This window comes from Sander vitreus, chromosome 11 (genome assembly GCF_031162955.1).
Source record: "Sander vitreus isolate 19-12246 chromosome 11, sanVit1, whole genome shotgun sequence".
NCBI lineage: Eukaryota > Metazoa > Chordata > Actinopteri > Perciformes > Percidae > Sander > Sander vitreus.
This window is the reverse complement of record NC_135865.1, coordinates 6,895,011-6,914,135: the sequence shown is the minus strand read 5'-3', so window position 1 is coordinate 6,914,135 and position 19,125 is coordinate 6,895,011. Positions and strand designations below refer to the sequence as shown.

The following is a 19,125-nucleotide window of genomic DNA, read 5'->3' as shown; positions in this document are numbered from 1 at the left end:
ACAGACCATTCTGTTGCCTTTTGGTTGTTTTTAGGTGCCTAACCTGTTTGCAGTTGATGAGAAGCAGGAAATCTGTGAGCGAATGCGCGTGTTGGACCGGCAACGTGACCGTGACAAGCAGACGGATGGCAGCCCCCTATCCCTTTTCAACATGTTTTTGGAGCGCTGTCGCACACAGCTGCATGTGGTGTTGGCCATGAGTCCCATCGGAGACGCATTTAGGAACCGTTTGAGGCGTTTCCCAGCCCTCATTAACTGCTGCACCATTGACTGGTTCCAGGTGTGTGTATGAATGTTGCATGACTTCTGGTGTGCTGTTGTTTGCACCAAAATATGCCACAGGTAGTTAATCAAAAGACAGGGACAATATGCAGTGCAGTACATTGCTTAGCTTCCGTGTCGGTACCCCTGCCTGCTTCTCCTGCTTCAACTGGAAGCGTGCAGACTGCCATGTTAGTAGGTAATACACTGACTATGGATAAGTACCTCATACAACCCCACTTCAAAACATCTGAAACTATTCCTTTAACTTTATGGATGATGGATCTCACCCCAAATTTTTGTTCAGGCTTCCTTTAGTGGTAACTGATGGCATTACCAGAAAGCCAGAGATTAAACCAGAGATTTAAAATACACATTAAGTATGGTACTACAGTTGCAGTACAGCTTATTTCCTTCCTTATCAGACCTGGCCAGAGGATGCCCTGCAGGCAGTGGCCTGTCGCTTCCTGGAGGACGTTGAGATGACTGACAGGTCCCGAGAAGGCTGCATCGACATGTGCAAGAGCTTCCACACCTCAACCATAGAACTATCACTTCGCTTTTTGAATGAGTTGCAGCGCCACAACTATGTCACCCCAACCTCATACTTGGAACTCATTTCCACCTTCAAGGACCTGCTAAAGGCAAAAAGAGCGTAAGATTTAAGATATACTCTCTGTGTACATTGTTATTTTTTTTTGTTAACTGTTATGTGATTTTTTTTATTTTTTTTTATTACTTCAGATGCATGATTCTTCACACAAAAGCCACATTCCAGCATCCATGTGTAACATTTCTTTATCTCTATCTGTCTTTTGCTCAGTGAGGTGATGAAGCTGAAACGTCGCTATGAGGTGGGCCTCGAGAAGCTTGAGTCAGCAGCAAACCAGGTGGCCACTATGCAAGTTGAGCTGGAGGCTCTACAGCCACAGCTGCGTGTGGCCAGCAAGGAGGTAGATGAGATGATGGTGATAATTGAGCATGAATCTGTGGAGGTGGCTGAGACAGAGAAGGTGGTGAAAGTGGATGAGGCCGTGGCCAATGAACAAGCCATGGCTGCCAAGGCCATCAAGGATGACTGTGATGCTGACCTGGCTGTAGCCATGCCTATCCTGGAGTCAGCCCTCTCTGCATTGAATACTCTCACTCCTCAGGTAAAAGGAGCAATATGTTTTTTTAATGTAGCATAGTGCCCTTACATCTGATCTGACTCAAAGGCTATGCACCTATATATGTGGTTGTTTTAATGTACAGGATATCACTGTGGTGAAGTCCATGAAAAGCCCACCCACAGCTGTCAAGCTGGTGATGGAGGCCATCTGCATTCTCAAAGGCATCAAGCCAGATCGCGTGCCTGACCCCTCAGGCTCCGGTAAAAAAATTGAGGACTTTTGGGGCCCAGCTAAAAAGCTTCTAGGAGACATGAAGTTTCTCCAAAGTCTCCATGATTATGACAAGGACAACATCCCACCAGCTTATATCGCCATCATCCGCAGCAAGTACATTACCAACCCAGACTTTGTACCAGAGAAGATTCGAACTGCATCCACTGCAGCTGAAGGCATGTGTAAGTGGGTTTGTGCCATGGACAAGTATGAAAAGTAAGTACTGTTCTTCTCCTTTTGTGATCTCAGTTATGAAAAGTGATGCATATTTACAAAGCTTGAGAGAGCTTTTCATCCGTCTAAGTGAGTAACATGAAGCTTGGTTATTGGTAACTTCACGTGAATAATCATTTTCCTAGAGCAAGTGTACCATGCATATGCCAAGCGATTAATATAAAAAAGCCAAATCAAGATGCACATCATTTAAATCATTACTGTTCTGACAATCTTAAATGTTACCTGCATTTATAGAAGCTAAATATTGTCATGTACACCCAATATATGCTAACAAAAATTAAACATATGCACTGTTTGAGAGGCTCCTTATCCTGTTAATGTTTACTTATTACATCATCCTTCAGAGTGGCCAAGGTGGTGGCTCCGAAAAAGGAGAAGCTGGCACAGGCTGAGGGGGAGCTGAAGGTAGCAATGGCGAGCCTCCAGAAAAAGCAGGCTGCCCTCAAAGAAGTCCAAGATAAACTCGCAAAGCTTCAGGAGACTTTGGAAGCTAACAAAAACAAGAAAGCTGACCTGGAGAATCAGGTATGTGCTTTTTCTATATCTGCTTGTGTGATTGTTTATGGTTTTATATTTTGTTTAATAGTTCCTCTATCTAGCTATGTAATGAAAAGGAGTTAGAAGTATAACTGCAGTTCCAGGTGAAAGTCTGAGAAATAAACAAAGAGGACAATGTGCCACTGACAAAGCAACCAGGCAAATATAGTTGACTTCATTACCTACTGAAGCCACTGATAGACCAAACAGCTAGCCCAAGTCAATGACTACACAAACTCGCTCTGGCTAGCATGACCTTCATTCTGCTCCTTGACCTGGGAAAACAGCCACAGTGCAACACATTTTTGCTTTGTCCTGCAGGTGGATCTGTGCAGTAAGAAACTTGAGCGAGCTGAGCAGCTTATTGGAGGCCTGGGTGGAGAGAAGACGCGCTGGAGCGAAATGGCGGTCGATCTCGGAAAGCTCTACAACAACCTGACTGGGGACATCCTTATTTCAGCGGGCATAGTGGCTTACCTGGGAGCCTTCACCTCCAGCTACAGACAGGTAATCTGAGTAGGTAGTGCATATTTGAGAAGGGGATAGTAAGTATATATTACTTACTTTACTTAAAGCACTGTACCTACATACTGTAGATGTTTTTAAGTTCTTGATTTTGGATTTTTCCATCAGAGAATATAAATTGATACACACTTTTAGAGTATATTTAATTTAGTTCTCTTTAAGATACTGTACTCTGAGACAGTTTTCAGACCAACAAAAGCCAAATGCTTGAGAGCAGTTTGGTGGAAAGTAAACACTCTTCAGTGAAAACCTAAAGGGGAGGAGTGAATATAATTCATGTGCACAGCTGAATTGTTCACAAGCATATGCTCAAATTTGTGTACAGGTTAGTGTGTGTGTGTGTGTGTGTGTTTGATTCTGCTCATGTAGTAAAGTGAAAATGTAAATGTACTCCTCTGCAGGATCAGACAGAGGAGTGGATGAATCTTTGCAAGAGCAGAGCGATTCCTTGCTCCCCCAACATGTCTCTAATGAACTCTCTGGGCGATCCAGTAAAGATTCGTGCATGGACCATTGCTGGCCTACCGTCAGACAGCTTCTCCATAGACAACGGTATCATAATCTCGTGAGTATTTAAGACAATCTTTACATTGACATTGGCATTCTCTCTCTCTCCCTCAGTACTCAGGGTAATTGTACTGTATTGCCAAGAGTTTAACGCACCAACTATGAATGTCTTAAGCTACTTTTTTGCTGCTCCTGATCCGAGTCATTTCATATTGAGCATCTGCAGACAACCAGCGTTGATGCAAAATTTATTTTTTCCTCCACAATAAAGCTATACAGTGCAGTGCATAATAAAGCTGTGCTTGAATTGTTATGGCAGAAAAGTATGGACATCGTCTCTAAATGACATAATGACATGAACACAAGCCGACAACTGGTTTTCAAATACACCTTTCATAAAAGCAGCATTTTAGAGTGGTGGTACCTCTGCAAATTGTTGCTGGAAAAGAGGTAAATGAATCAATCTCCTTTTTAAAAACCCAAAGGGCCTCTGCTTACCCTGAGCGTGAATATCTTTATTAAAACAGCTAGCTTCTATTTATTTTGTATGCCACTTCATTTCTTACTTACTATAAGGAATAGGTTCCGGTGTGTCCGGTGTGCAGTTGTGTGGTTTTGACTGCTGCTGGATCACAATTCATGTTACAATTCCTTAAGGGATCAAGATTAGATTGCCCAATATAATTCAGTCTACCCTCATGAAAAAAGAGACCACTGTAAGACAGAACTTTGTAACCTTTCCTGGAAGCCCAAGTAACATTGTGTGAATCAACCTTTAGGTGCAGTTTTAAAAAAATCACCAGACATCTGCTTGTTTGTGTAAATAAAGCAGCAACATTGCTTTTTAATCACAATACTATGGCCCCTGGTGTGCTACCCAACTGTGAGCTGTCTATCTGTGTTTAGAGTGAATGTTCCCCCCTAAGTTCCTCTCTACATCTCAATGTTTGTCCTCCAGCATCCCCCCTGCTGTTGTGATGTCTCATGGTTAACAGTTACAGGATCTCTCACTCTGACAAGGCAGCACCATTTCATCACCCACTACTCTCTGTGTGTGTGTGTGTGTGTGTGTGTGTGTGTGTGTGTGTGTGTGTGTGTGTGTGTGTGTGTGTGTGTGTGTGTGTGTGTGTGTGTGTGTGTGTCTGTAGTAACGCCAGGCGGTGGCCTCTGATGATTGATCCCCAGGGCCAGGCCAACAAGTGGGTGAAAAATATGGAGAAGGCCAATAGCCTGCATATCATTAAATTGAGTGATGGCGACTTTGTACGCACTCTGGAGAACTGCATCCAGTTTGGCACGCCAGGTAAGCATAAGCCTTCCTCCGGTTTGATGTCTCGCTCTGCTGTTGCTGCCTACTTTGTTTGTGCCTTACCCACATTGTTGCAGTTCCTGTAACCGCCTGCTGAGGTCTCTCTTAACCACAGGGACTAATTAGGCTGTGCAAAGAATGTTTTTCTCTTCTGTTCTCTGTTGTTCTCTGCAGAGGAGGAATTCATATTAGCAATATTTCTTAGTGAGGTGTTCCAATGAATCTTTATTCCGGCCTACTGCACTATTAGTATATCAAAGTACTATAAATCATACTGTGAAATCAATTATGCTTTAACTTTTCCTGCCCAGTATCAGGCACATGTGTAGGCAGAAGTGGCGATCTTTTGTGCCATTTTTTTCAGTGTGTGTTTACTCATACTTTTGTCTTCTCGTAGGATCTTTATTTCGTCTAAAAGGGAACAGTAAGGGAGGAATTAGAAACAGACAGAGACAGCTATATAGCCATTAAAAAGACATCTAAATAATGACCCGACTCAGCCAGCCACTGGGTTTTTGCTTACTGGCAGAGAGTAGCTTGCCCTTGCAGTGGGGCAAAATATGTCCCCAGAGGCTACAGTTCCACCCTCAACAGCCCGTTGTCTTACTTCACAGTTTTACGGTTTGTATTGCAGCCGATAATCTTGATTATGTGCTAGTATTCTTTATTCTAGCATGGTTGAACAAATGTTTCTTTGCCAAATCTCTTAATAGGCTAAGGCTCATGTTTATTAAATTATACAAAGTACTGTTTAACCTGCTGAAATATTATCCATATGGATGTGCCAGGATAAAATGATGCTCCTAAGCAATTTGCAAAAGGTTGACCTGATTTTGTTCACTATCTTGGGAGAGAAAGTTCATCAGATGTCACTGGCTCTGAATGCTGTATAAAAACTTTGTTATTACCTCAGGCATAATGTCAATTATAGATGGGCTAATGTTCTTAACATGAGAACAGCATTATCATACCTAATGTGAAATCACATGAATAATGATGTCATGGGAATAAGGCATTTGCAACTGGTAAAGTTTTACTTGCTTCACTGGTTCTTTAGTAATGTGCATGTGCTGCACCGATTTCACAGACTTCATTGTTGAGTTCCTCCCAGAGACAAGAAGATATACACAATGACAGGAAGTGAGACATGTAAAAGAGACCCATCAAGACAAGCCACACAAAAATAATATGATATTAGTTTCTGAGAAAAGTTATTGTAGATATGTTATTAACTGACCTGATGGAATGAATGGAAGGCTGTTATAGATCTAGGAGCCAGCAATGTAATGACAATGAGTGACAATGTAAGGGGCTAGAAGTATAATTTTCTGCAAGACATTGTAGTAAAATGTAATACTTTAAAGTGTATTCTAAAAGAGAACCAGTGCAATGATGCTAAGATTTGGGTGATGTGGGAAAATGGTTCGTGTTGAAGAAACTTCGGGCTGCCAAACTTTGAACAAAATTTGAAGACAAATGGTTCAACTGTTGAGGCAGTGGAGTTGGTCAACAGCAGGAAACGTGGCTGAACATGACAGCTCCCATATGAGATTGCTTGTATTAAGAAAAGTACTGAAAAGAGTCAGCATCCCCTGATTAGAAGACATTGACAAAGATTGAACATTTTCTGTCAGTGCTGCTGGAGAATGTCGGAGAGGAGCTGGACCCTATCCTGGAGCCTCTGCTGCTGAGACAGACCTTTAAACAGGGTGGTGCCTTGTGTATCCGCCTGGGAGACTCCACCATTGAATATGCTCCAGACTTTCGCTTCTACATCACTACCAAGCTACGCAGCCCACACTACCTGCCTGAGACCTCCGTTAAGGTACTGTAGTGGGAAACAGCCTCAGGCACTGTTTTTTGTATCTCTATACAGTTTCGCTTCACTTTGTAGAGGACATTTTATTATTAACATACAAAATACAGTGACTCTAATACTTAAACAGTATACTTTTTGCTGTATTCAATGGTGACATTTTCTATATGCTATATTGCTTTGCCACCAATTTCACTGGTCAGCTTGCTACAGTTTGACAAGAGGGATAGGGCAACAAGGCTGTTAGTACCACAGTAACTGAAGTATCAGAATGCATATCAATGCCACAGCCCCTACAGTTTAAACTTGTGTTGTTGTTGTTGTTGTTGTATTCATTCCACAATGTTGAGACACACAACCGGACCTGCTCCTCACAATATGTATTTGTGTTAGCGATGTAATTAAGTCATGCCTGCAATCTTCATCCACACCCACACCAGTCACACACAAAGAAACATAATCAGACAGACAGACAGACAGACGGAGAAGCTACATGCCCTTGGCTGTTTGCAGCAGGTATCAGTATTGTTGCAATGAGCCCTGTGCAATCCTCCATGCACCCTCTACCAACCCCTACCGTGCAGATGGAGCTGGTACCCTTCAATCCCACCGCAGCTAAGGGTAGATGCGTCATCCACAACAAAGCTGCTGCCAAAACAGAAGTTAATAGAAAGAGTCCCTTTGCCTTCAAAGTATTATTTTCATCACACCAAATAGCAACAGTCAACCTAATTTGTTTTGTTATCCCATGTGATTTTTATTAGGCCAAATGATAGAATTGACTTTCCATACAGTTTCAGTGTCGCTGAAGTGTAACTGCTATGTGGGGCACTGTATTTTCCGTTGGTACCATGGAATGTGACAAAGTTTTTGTGAGGGAGAGATTATTAATGTGATAGTCTGGCCTCTCAAAATATGGGGCTTTCTGCCATTTGGGATGTTTTAAGCTACGCTATGGATGGCAATGTTGGCTGGTCACTTGGTAAGTCTACCACTTTGGTCCAGATTGAAAAATGCTGTCAGCTTTTTTATTTCTATGGTTCAGCCTCACAGAGCCGCTAGCGTGGCTGTAGACTCTTAGTCTTGTTTATTTCAAAATTTGAACGCAACAGCAAATTGTTCGTTGTGCTGAATACATTATTTTAGACCTTTGTTCCGAAATACAACTTTTTTTTCCTCCAGATAAATGAGCCCTAGTTTTCCTTGCTGGTTCCCACTTATTGCATCATACCCCTGAAATGGCAGCACGTTTTTACCCCAGCAACAGAGTGAAACAGTATTCACTGGTACCACCTCCCCAATGGAACACAGACCCCCTAAAAAAAAAAGGAACATTAAAGGAAACTGCATTACAGAGGCAAGGTACTGAAGATCACATTTCAAGCATCTATTTGCAGGGGCCCGCTTTTATGGGCAGCTATTAGATACATTCATCTCATTTTTCAAAACTGGCTCAATCCTTTTTTTTTTCTGTCTTCAGTACAGTACACAACTACAGGGCTTCTATTATATCCATTAAGCCCTATTTGAAATGCAGTACTTTCAAATACAAAATGGCAAGCAGTTAGAAAACCGGCCCTTAAGGAGCTCAAGGGACGTAGGGAAGTGAAGACGGAGGGTGTATGTGTGAAAAGGACAAACGGGACAGTTATATGGGCTCTGAGTCTTTACCACCAGCTGAGTGGGTCCGCAGCATCAATAGAAATGGAATTAGGCCCCGGAGAAGTGCACTCGTTTATTAGGGCAGAGAGTAGATAGCACATATAGGCTTTTAACCTCCGGTTAAGTGCAGAGCAGAATGACTAAGGCGGTATGGTAAAAGACACACTTCCACACTTTTCAGAGAAAAGAAAAAAAAGTAAATGCATCCTACCTGTGCTTTGCCAAGGCTGGAGTGGTGATTGGAATTGATTGGATAGGATGTTCGTGGGAAGAACAGCCCTGAAGGCAAGGTGATCAACACTGCACTGTAGAGTAGCTCACTTAAATGTCTGAGAGCCCCCCCCCCACACACACACACACACACACACACACACACACACACACACACACACACACACACACACACATTAATTTGTGCATGTACATGCCTGTGTAATGCTCTTTCTCTGTGCTTTAGGTGACTCTTCTGAACTTCATGATCACCCCAGAGGGCATCCAGGACCAGCTACTCGGTATTGTGGTGGCCCGAGAAAGGCCCGACCTGGAGGAAGAGAAACAGGCTCTCATCCTGCAGGGAGCAGAGAACAAAAGGTACACTTAGCACACACCGGGCTCAGGTCAAATCATTTCAACTAATCAAATAAAATGTCTCCCTCGTCAAAATGGATACTGTAGACCTTTTGAATTGCACTTTTGTCAGACAACTGAAGGAGATCGAGGACAAAATCTTAGAGGTGCTCTCCTCGTCAGAGGGCAACATCCTGGAGGACGAGACGGCCGTCAAGATCCTCTCCTGCTCCAAAGTGCTAGCCAATGAAATCTCAGAGAAGCAGGCTGTGGCTGAGGTGACGGAGAAGAAGATTGATGAGACCCGCATGGGCTATAAACCCATTGCCGTGCATTCAGCCATCTTGTTCTTCTCCATTGCTGACCTGGCTAACATTGAGCCCATGTACCAGTACTCCCTCACCTGGTTCATTAACCTCTTCATCGGCTCCATCGACAACTCAGACAAGAGTGACGACTTGATGCAGAGGTAAGTGTTCCTACAAGTCACTCCCTCTCCACTCGAAAGATCTTATTTGACTTGTTAACTGTTTTTTTAAAAAAAAAGGAAGATTATTAATAGTGTGGATATGTTTATGAGTTCTGTTTGGTTTGGAACAAGATTATTAAAATGTTTGCATATGTGTCTTCTTCAGACTACAGATCCTGAAAGACCACTTTACCTACAATCTATATGTCAATGTGTGTCGCTCACTGTTTGAGAAGGATAAGCTCCTCTTCTCCTTCTGCCTCAATGTCAATCTGCTCATGCACAAAAAGCTGGTAGGAATACACACGCTGCACACGTGTACAGATATACAACACTTTACTTCAAAAACATTGTTTGAGAACACATTGTTGTTTGATTGGTTTGTTAGTAAGTGCTTAGCTAATCAAACAAACTGGTAATGCCTAATGCCACAGATTATCGATGTCTTGTCTTTTTTTAAATTTGCATGGAATTTTTATCGAAAGATAATCATCAAAATGGTCAACCTTTAAATCACTTTAGATCACAAATTCTCTTTCTCTGTGTTCACACTTTAATAGCTGCCTGATAGTGATTAATGTTGTAGGTGGATGAGGGGGAGTGGCGCTTCCTTCTGACGGGTGGTGTGGGTCTGGACAACCCCCACTCGAATCCCTGCACCTGGCTCCCCAAAATGTCTTGGGATGAGATTTGCCGCTTGGAGGAAATGGAGCGTTTCAAAGGTCTGCGGCATGACATGGCCCGCCTCAGGAATGAGTGGAAGGAGGTCTACGACAGCCCAGTGAGTGTCATCAAGGCTGGTCTGGGGGGCTCTGTCTGTGGTTGTCGAATATGTTTTTGTGATGGCAAAAGACACACTGGCAACGGTTAGTTGTTTTTGTCCTTCCTCTCTGCAGACAACTGGGGTTAATGCCCACATTTTTTAAATCAGCATACATGTACGGAAAGGCACCATTAAATCAAAAATATCCAAGAGAACTAAAAAGAGAGGAAAATCTGGAAGTCCCCACCAAAATGCAAAAGTAGTTGGTATACACATTAATATGGCTGACACTGCTGGTGTCTTGTTGTAGAAACTGTACATATGTTGACTTTCAGCTGAAAATGTGGCTGTGGTTAGAAGTCCAGGAGGTGAGCTGTTTAAACCAGGTCACATTTAACACAGACAAAATGCTACAAAATAACTGTCTCTAAGACCACCAGAACATTTAGATTCTAGAGGTGCCACAGGACCATATATATAGAGCAAATGTAGATATTTTGCCAACATACAGTGTATATGGATACACAAAACTAGTTGTTATTAAACTACTTGTTATTACCATTATTAAATCGTAAGCTTGAGTTTTCCTGTGACGAGAGAGCAAACATTGCATCAGTGCCACCTTGGCTGTTGTGCAGTGTTTGACTTACTCTGCTCGAAGTTCAAATTATTCACTAAACACTTTTTGTGGCCGACCAAGTAGGTTTAAAAATGGAGAACGCATCTCCTGAGTTTATATTATATTTGTCTAATTTTAAAATAAAAATACTTTTTTTTTCAGCAAGACTTTTAAATTCTTTAAATACAGCAGATACATTGTTTGCGGTAACACTTACAGTAGTGGCAACCATAGCTCAGACTGCTTGTCATTTAAACTAAGATTCCAATAGAAGTCATGTGTTACTTTCCTGATAAAACACTGACACAAAAAAGAAGTTAAGTAGACAGAGGAAAATAAGTAATTTGACTGGAATCCAGGCAAACCTTAACAAAACAGTGTTGGTGTGGGGTGGGATGAGAAATGGAACAAGAGCAGGGTGAATATGTTTCAGTGGATCTGGCACATGAACCACAGGCCAGCATCTCACACCCTGCAGCTCAGCAGGGCAGCTCCCAACAAGCATGCTGTAAGCATTGGTCTTTGCTCCATCTTTAACTATTCCAAAGGTTTAACCCCTTAGCATTCCGCCCCCTCTTTCTTCAATCTATTTTAGGAGTTAGCTTTAATATTGTCACAATATTGTTGACTTTCCAGTACTTTGTCATTATTACCAAGTGGACAACATTTGTAGCTGTTATCAGTAAGGAAAACACCACTTTTAAATATCATTGTGATTGTTCTTTAAGTTTCTGCTTAAAGAACAAAGTTTTATTAGTTTAGTATAGGAAAAGGGAAGAAAGAAAGTGGGAGGAAAGTAATTTGCCTGTCAGGTGTGGATGATTCACACATGCACACTCTCTCCATCCTTGAATTATAAAGAATCTAAAATTGAGGTTTTATCTAATTACATTTTTTCTGTTCCTGTTGTGCCAGTCACATCTATGCAATCTAGACGCAAGAACAGCTGCTTCATCAATGTGTGGTGCAGACAAGCATGTGTGCAGTCTCTTTTTGCCGTCACACACACACACACACACACACACACACACACACACACACACGCACACACGCACGCACACACACACAAACACCATATTTGATTTATAATCAACGGAATCAGCCACAACACTTTTATCCAATTAAATGTAGTTTGTTCCAGTTGTACAATTCACATTTATTCAATCTTGATGCAAGAACAGCTGTTCAATCAAGCACACAGACACACACACACACACACACACACACACACACACACACACACACACGCTTACACACAGAGAATCCCCAGGAGATTGTAAATAGGTGTATCAGAGCACCTGCCAACACACATAGCCACAAGTCTCTCGACAAACAGCCTGGGGAGAATAATTCGCAAAGTTCCCACTACCATTGCTCACTTCCTCTGGTGCACTTGTTCCACAAATGAATCAATCATATTGCTCTGACCCAGTACCCAGTGGCTTCTCTGTTTCCCCACCTCTTTCTCCTTACGCTTTTTTCCTTTTCCACAGGCTTTTCAAACATATGTATTTATCTCCCCGCATTACAGTCCTCCCCTTTCACATTACAGATTACCCCTCTTTTTGCTTAATTACATTACTTAATCTTGCAACAGCTCGATACAATGCAACCCCATCCCAGAACTCCCCTCGCCCTCTCCAAGAAAAGTTGAGAGAAAAGGAATTAAATTGCTCATATTATGCTCATCTTCAGGTTCATAATTGTATTTAGAGGTTGTACCAGAATAGGTTTACATGGTTTAATTTTTTTAAAAACACCATATTTTTGTCGTACTGCACATTGCTGCAGCTTCTCTTTTCACCCTGTGTGTTGAGCTCTCTGGTTTAGCTACAGAGTGAGACATCTCACTTCTGTTCCATCTTTGTTGGGAGTCACACATGTGCAGTAGCTAGGTAAGGACTACTAGCCAGTCAGAAGCAGAGTATGAGGGAGTGCCACGCTAGCAGCTAGGTGAACATTATAACGTGTGTTACAAAGTGACGCACGTTCGTCACGGAAGTAAAGGCTGGACTACAATAGAGCTGTTTGGAGCAGTTTGTGAACAGTGTTTTCTGTTGGAGATGGTAAGTCCCTTTGGGGTGGACTTTGGGCTTTTTTTCTTTGTAAACCTATAATGTGCACAAAAAAGATATATAACACAATAAAGGAAAGGGGAAAAGCCAAAAAGCATAATATGAGCACTTTAAGCTGCTTGTCTGTCACTTAAAGGGGACATATTACGCTCATTTTCAGGTTCATACTTGTATTTTGTGTTTCTACTAGAACATGTTTACATTTTAATGTTAAAAAAAAATACATTATTTTTCTCATACTGTCTGTCTGAAACGCTCTGTTTTAGCTCCTGTCTCTTTAAGCAACCCTCACCAAATTTGGCATTGAAATTTAGGTTAAGGCAAAAATAATTACTACTCAATCTTCTCTCCAGTGTGGAATTTTACTCAAAGATATTTATCTACAGTCTGAATTCAATATGGTATTGTGTTGTGCATATTCACAGAACCCCCATCAGACTCCATTCCCAGATGAGTGGAAGGAGAAGCTGAGCCAGTTTCAGAGGATGCTGGTAATCCGTTGCCTCAGACCAGACAAGGTCAGTTCATATTCTGTTTTCCAAATTATGATAGGATATTATTAAGATATTGATTTGCTACACAATTTCTTCAAATGTCTGTATTATCTTTAACATTTTTCAAAATGTCCCAATTTTTCTGGACAACAGTAACAAAGAACTCATTCCATTTATTTGTCCCCCCAGGTTGTTCCTATGGTACAGGAATTTGTTTGCAACAGTTTGGGTCGTCCCTTCATCGAAGCGCCACCCTTCAACCTGAGTCAGGCATTCGTTGATAGCCACTGTTGTGCCCCCCTCATCTTCATCCTCTCCCCCGGCTCAGACCCCATGGCTGCATTGCTTAAGTTCGGAGATGAAATGGTATGGAGACACCTGGGAAATTCAGCAGCTTTGAAGCCTGCTGTTTGTACAAACTCAAAATAAGAGGGGAAATTGAATCCTTAAAATTTCCCAGGCTGCCACACAGGTCTTAAAAGCACTGGAAATTATTTTTGCTCCTTCCTGGTCAGAAAGCAGCTACATAAGTGTGTGTGTGTGTGTGTGTGTGTGTGTGTGTGTGTGTGTGTGTGTGTGTGTGTGTGTGTGTGTGTGTGTGTGCGCGCGTGTGCGCGCGTGTGCGCGCGCGCGTTCGGCTGTTCTTCCTCAGGGCTTTACGGGTAACAAGCTGACTTCCCTCTCTCTGGGCCAAGGGCAGGGTCCTATTGCTATGCGTATGATCGAGTCGGCCATTAAAGAGGGCACCTGGGTGGTTCTTCAGAACTGCCACTTGGCTACATCATGGATGTCAACACTGGAGAGAGTCTGTGAGGTCAGAACATCAACACAGACACTTCCTATACCAGATGGGAACAGTGCAAATTTGTTTTGACTTGGTGTTTGTGGCTGTGTGCAGGAGCTGAACCCGGACACCACCCACCCAGACTTCAGGCTCTGGCTGACTAGCTACCCGTCTCCCACCTTCCCTGTGGCAGTGCTTCAGAATGGGGTGAAGATGACCAATGAGGCTCCAAAGGGCCTCCGCGCCAACATTGCACGCTGCTTCTTAATGGACCCCATCTCTGACCCAGAGTTTTTTGGCAGTAGCAGCAAGCCGGTCAGTGTTTGCATGCATGTCTCTGTGTATAGTATGTTTAGGTGGCTTGCTGTGCATATCTATCATGCCTACATCAGTGGGTGAACGACCAACACTATTTATCTAATTATTGATCTAAGACCGTGCTTTCCATCTTTGCTTATGCACCTCACAGATTGTGTTCAAGAAACTACTGTTTGGCCTGTGTTTCTTCCACGCCCTGACCCAGGAGAGGAGGAAGTTTGGACCTTTAGGCTGGAACATTCCGTATGAGTTCAATGAGACCGACCTCCGGATCTCTGTACAGCAGCTACACATGTTCCTTGAACAGTACCAGGTAGTTATTTTTAAGATTTTCCTTTCACAAATTATTGTTTTACACAGTTCCCATGGGTCCTTGAAATTCTTGAAAGTTTGTGAATCTGAGGGTGAAATCAAGGCCTTGAAAAGTTTTTAAAATAGATATAAATAGACATGGGTCATTGAAAGTGCATAAATGCATATATTTTGTGCAAGAATAAAAATTAAAGTTCTTTTGATACATGTTTTACTGAATGTTATTTAATAGGCTATATTTCGCTGTATGTGTGTCTCTGAATTCAATTCAATTTAGTTTATTTAAGAAAGGGGACAGTGCAAATTAATAACACGCATGATTATACATGGGTTAAAAATGCCAGAATTAGCCAAAAGGCTATTTTTCATCTGTAGTCCCCTGCCTCGATGTTAAAAAAGGCTTTTTAAAATACAAATAAACAAGAAAGAAAGACAACACAAACAGAGCAGAACTTAGCACAAAACAAGACATAGCACAGAAGCAAAAAGATTAGCAAAAAAACACAAAGTAGATCAGGTTACAAGATAAAATAACAGAGCATAGAGTACAAAGATTAGACAAGACGCAACTGTTGAGAGCAATAAAAGCAGTAATGAACTTACTACTCTCGCAGTTGCGTCATTGTTTCACTCGCCAGCCTGCTAGTTCTGATAATAAAAATTCCCAGTCTTTGAATTTGAGGAAATTGGGTCTGGAAAGTCCTTAAAATGTCCTTTTATGTTTAAGATAAGGCACTCAAGGTGTGAGAACACTGTTAATATTTCTTAAATTAATCATAGTTTTGTTTAATGTAACTCAATTAAAGTAACACTGTCGGATGTTTCCCATATTCCATACAGTGTGGGATGTAGGCAAGTGCATACGAACACAGCATTATTCTGTCATCCATACTTTACATACACTCCCATGAACTGACTTTATATCTCTGGCTCAAAGTAAAACTCTGACTCTCACATGCAGATGTACTTACACCATCCACTCCTACGTATATATATTCATATAACATCTAAGCCCATAATAGAAATTCTGGCTTTCGCAAGTGGGTTCCTCTTCACTCAAGTATCCGCTTTCATCAGCCATATTCAAAAACCCTCTTGACATTTTTCCACAAACAGATAGCACTTCAACCCTCCACTATTCCCAGTTCCACCGCTGTAGCCGAGGAGAAAGTGGCGGAAATAAACTACTGAGGGGATCTTTTTTGTACAGAGTGACATTTTCATCTTGTAACCAAGTGTCGCTCGCTGAATTTGTAAGTGAAATCCTCCTCCAGAAAATACCACAATGTCCACCCTTTCATCTCCTATTACGTCAGTTTCCATTCCAAGTCTAGCCCGTGAAGAGAATTGCAGCCAGGTTTCCTGTTTCGGAAGAACATACACACAACACAACTAAGAATATTCACACACATTAATATCATGCGTTTTTTTTGTTTTCAATGATCCGTGATCACCTCCTTTAAAACACCCGAACACATGGTTATTCTTAGTTTCCTGTTCAAAATGCATGATTTCTTGTTTGCTGCAGGAAGTGCCGTTTGATGCCATCCGCTACATGACTGGTGAGTGTAACTATGGGGGCCGTGTGACAGATGACTGGGACAGACGGACCTTGCGCACGATCCTCTCTATCTTCTACACCTCAAAGGTCATTGACGACCCTGACTACAAGTTTGATCCCAGTGGGCTCTACTATGCACCAGCTGAGGAAGAAGTAAGAAAGCGAAAGTCACACAAAATTGCTATAAATGATTGCAAACACCAGTCTTAAGCCATCAAGAAGGGGCTTATTGTTTTAATGAATCCCAATTTATCTTAGATTTGGCTGAGATTTACAAAGATTAGGACCAGGGGAAATGAGTACAGTATTTTACATAGAGGTGGGCAAAGTCTGACCTGCCTTGTAACTCACTCACTTATTTAGTCACATTTAGCAGGCTGCAGATTCACCACAAGGAGGAGGTGTTAACTGTTAAACTGCTCTTATTAACATTTTAATTATCTGATTATTTGTATACAGTAGGATGACTTTGTGATTTGCTGCCAGGGCAGAAAATCGATAATTTGGTAACAACCAGAAAGTGGCTCTTCACTCCCTTATCTGAATCAAGTACTCATTCTACACCAACCTCCATATCCAGCACTAGGGGCTGTTATGTAAAAGATGTGCTTTGCATGACTGTGGTTTGTATTAACAATAGTTTGACCTTTTTTAGATATGGTAAACTGCAGCACAGACATGCTATGCAGCATGTTATTTAAATGTAAATACCAAGTCTTATTTAATTATCTTCCAACACATTTCCATTCCTTTAGTTAGAAGAGCACGGCTGAAACAGCTCCTTATCCATGTACCCATCAGTTACCCGAAAGCGCTGGAGTTTCATTGCTTTAAAAACTCAAGAAAAGTTAAACTCACTTTAATGTGTTTGTCTTTAAACTAAGCATATTAAAGGACTCAGTTGCTTAGCGCTGTTGTTGAGCTACCTTTAAAAAGTCATTAAGAGATAAAATGTGTGTAACAGGGCACAGCAGGCAACCACCATCAGTGAGCGTTGATATATTTGTTAACACAAGTGCAATCTATGGCACGCTCCATTTTATTTGGCATTTTGTTTTCCAGTGCTGCACCCCCCTCCAACCATATCTTTTATTCATGAAGTCACATTTACATAGTCATTATAATAAATGTCAGCAATCTAAGGAGCCGACTTGTTTTTCAATGAGTGTTATTACTCGAGATGTTTCCTGATGTTGCGTTAAAAATTGTCCTCTCTTCTTTCACTCCACTCCTCGCCCTCTGTTCTCTGCATCTCGGTTGCAGTACAACAGCTACATAGAATACACCAAGTCGCTGCCACTCAACCCGTCACCGGAGATTTTTGGCATGAACGCCAATGCAGATATCACCAAGGATCAGTCTGAGACACAACTACTGTTTAACAGCATCTTGCTTACACAGGTAAATCCACCTGGACCTCCGAAACACCAAGTATTATATTGATTAGCTGCCTGTCAGGAACACACACACACACACACACACACACACACACACACACACACACACACACACACACACACACACACACCACAACAGCAAACAAATACAGACTAATGCTTTGCGATTTTGTACTATCACTTGTTAAGTACTTAATTTGAGCCATTCACTGCTAAGATTAGTTGTTAACGCTATTTGTTATAATAATGAAGACAGAGGGCCAGAATATAATGCAGCAATGTAATACTGAATTCATTATTATGCCATCACATGACCTGGAGCATAATGACCGTAAAACTGGGCAAGAAATAGCAGACATGAAACAGTGTTGTGGCCTGGCATGGGTACAGGTGAAAAAAACAAAGTTCACTGATCTTCAGTGCCAGCAGCCCTGGGTCGCTTCTGAAACCAATGCGTCCCTTATTGGCCAACATCCCAGATGCTCAGTTGGAGTGTCCCTACTCAGCTGGTAGATTTTCAAATTATAGATAACATGCGTCACACTCTTACCAAGCAAATGCACGACACGCACACACACAAAACACATAGACTGGAGTGCACACATTAAAAATGTGTACCTGGAGTATACTGCCTCAAATAAACGCACACAGCATCAATATGCTTCCCTCGAGTTTCCACCGTCTATTATAGACATCCTTGCCAGCATTAAATATCGCCCTACATTAAAATGTACTATGGAACATAAATTAAAGAGAAAAATATAAATAAATATTTCAGTTGTTTGTAGAGAGACTTCTCAAAGAACAAACAAAAAATCCCTCTCATAAGGTTGTCTTCCTTTGACTGTATGACTCACAGTGGCTTTGGCGAAGCTGTGTGATCCCACATCATATATATCTCAGCTATGTGGAGTTTTAGACTAGGTTAGCTTATTGATGATTATATCTTACCACTTCCTGACTCCAGTTAATGTTAGCTGCAAATCAAGAGATTTCACACCAAGACCTAGTTGAAGAAGAAAAGAAGTGCGGCTTCTCCTGCAATATGGGAAGGGATATTTATTTAGCCCTGTATCCATTTATTTATTTTAAGATACAAAGCAGTGCCTCTTACTTAGCGAAGATTTCTCAATATGCCAAAACTTGTCTAAATTCCTGTGGGAATTAAACTTTATATTAAACAAGTGCAAGTGATCTACATATAGAACCTGAGTGTCACATGTGCACGTACTCTGTATGCATCCAATACATTCTAATTCCTCTGATTTAATCTCTTTAAGATACTAATACACAGTGTACATATACTGTCACAAAAAAATAAAAAAAAATAAAAGTGTATTACAGACCTGGCTTGCTACAAACAAATATAAACTTATTTTCACAGGCATTGCCACTTCAAGTTAAAATTAGAGCTCAGTGGAGTCTGGCATTTATTCATATAAACTGCTTTCAACAAGATTAATAATGTCTTCAGTCATGTGTGGACTTTATTAGCATCTAATACGGTCCCATCAGTCTCAATGACCG

General features: G+C 41.5%; 1 protein-coding gene across 1 annotated transcript in view; it reads left to right on the top strand.

Annotated features, from left to right (window-relative positions):
- Positions 1–19,125, top strand: part of dnah7 (dynein, axonemal, heavy chain 7) — an 89,343-nt gene that overhangs the window by 59,620 nt on the left and 10,598 nt on the right. The window contains exons 42-61 of the mRNA XM_078263231.1: positions 35–280; positions 687–916; positions 1,085–1,415; positions 1,516–1,862; positions 2,228–2,408; positions 2,742–2,927; positions 3,347–3,510; positions 4,601–4,755; positions 6,396–6,586; positions 8,697–8,830; positions 8,940–9,275; positions 9,442–9,568; positions 9,862–10,056; positions 13,158–13,250; positions 13,416–13,592; positions 13,879–14,040; positions 14,125–14,325; positions 14,480–14,641; positions 16,169–16,354; positions 17,465–17,602. Coding sequence (XP_078119357.1) covers positions 35–280; positions 687–916; positions 1,085–1,415; positions 1,516–1,862; positions 2,228–2,408; positions 2,742–2,927; positions 3,347–3,510; positions 4,601–4,755; positions 6,396–6,586; positions 8,697–8,830; positions 8,940–9,275; positions 9,442–9,568; positions 9,862–10,056; positions 13,158–13,250; positions 13,416–13,592; positions 13,879–14,040; positions 14,125–14,325; positions 14,480–14,641; positions 16,169–16,354; positions 17,465–17,602 — 3,942 coding nt within the window. The remainder of the gene's footprint in view (positions 1–34; positions 281–686; positions 917–1,084; positions 1,416–1,515; positions 1,863–2,227; positions 2,409–2,741; positions 2,928–3,346; positions 3,511–4,600; positions 4,756–6,395; positions 6,587–8,696; positions 8,831–8,939; positions 9,276–9,441; positions 9,569–9,861; positions 10,057–13,157; positions 13,251–13,415; positions 13,593–13,878; positions 14,041–14,124; positions 14,326–14,479; positions 14,642–16,168; positions 16,355–17,464; positions 17,603–19,125) is intronic.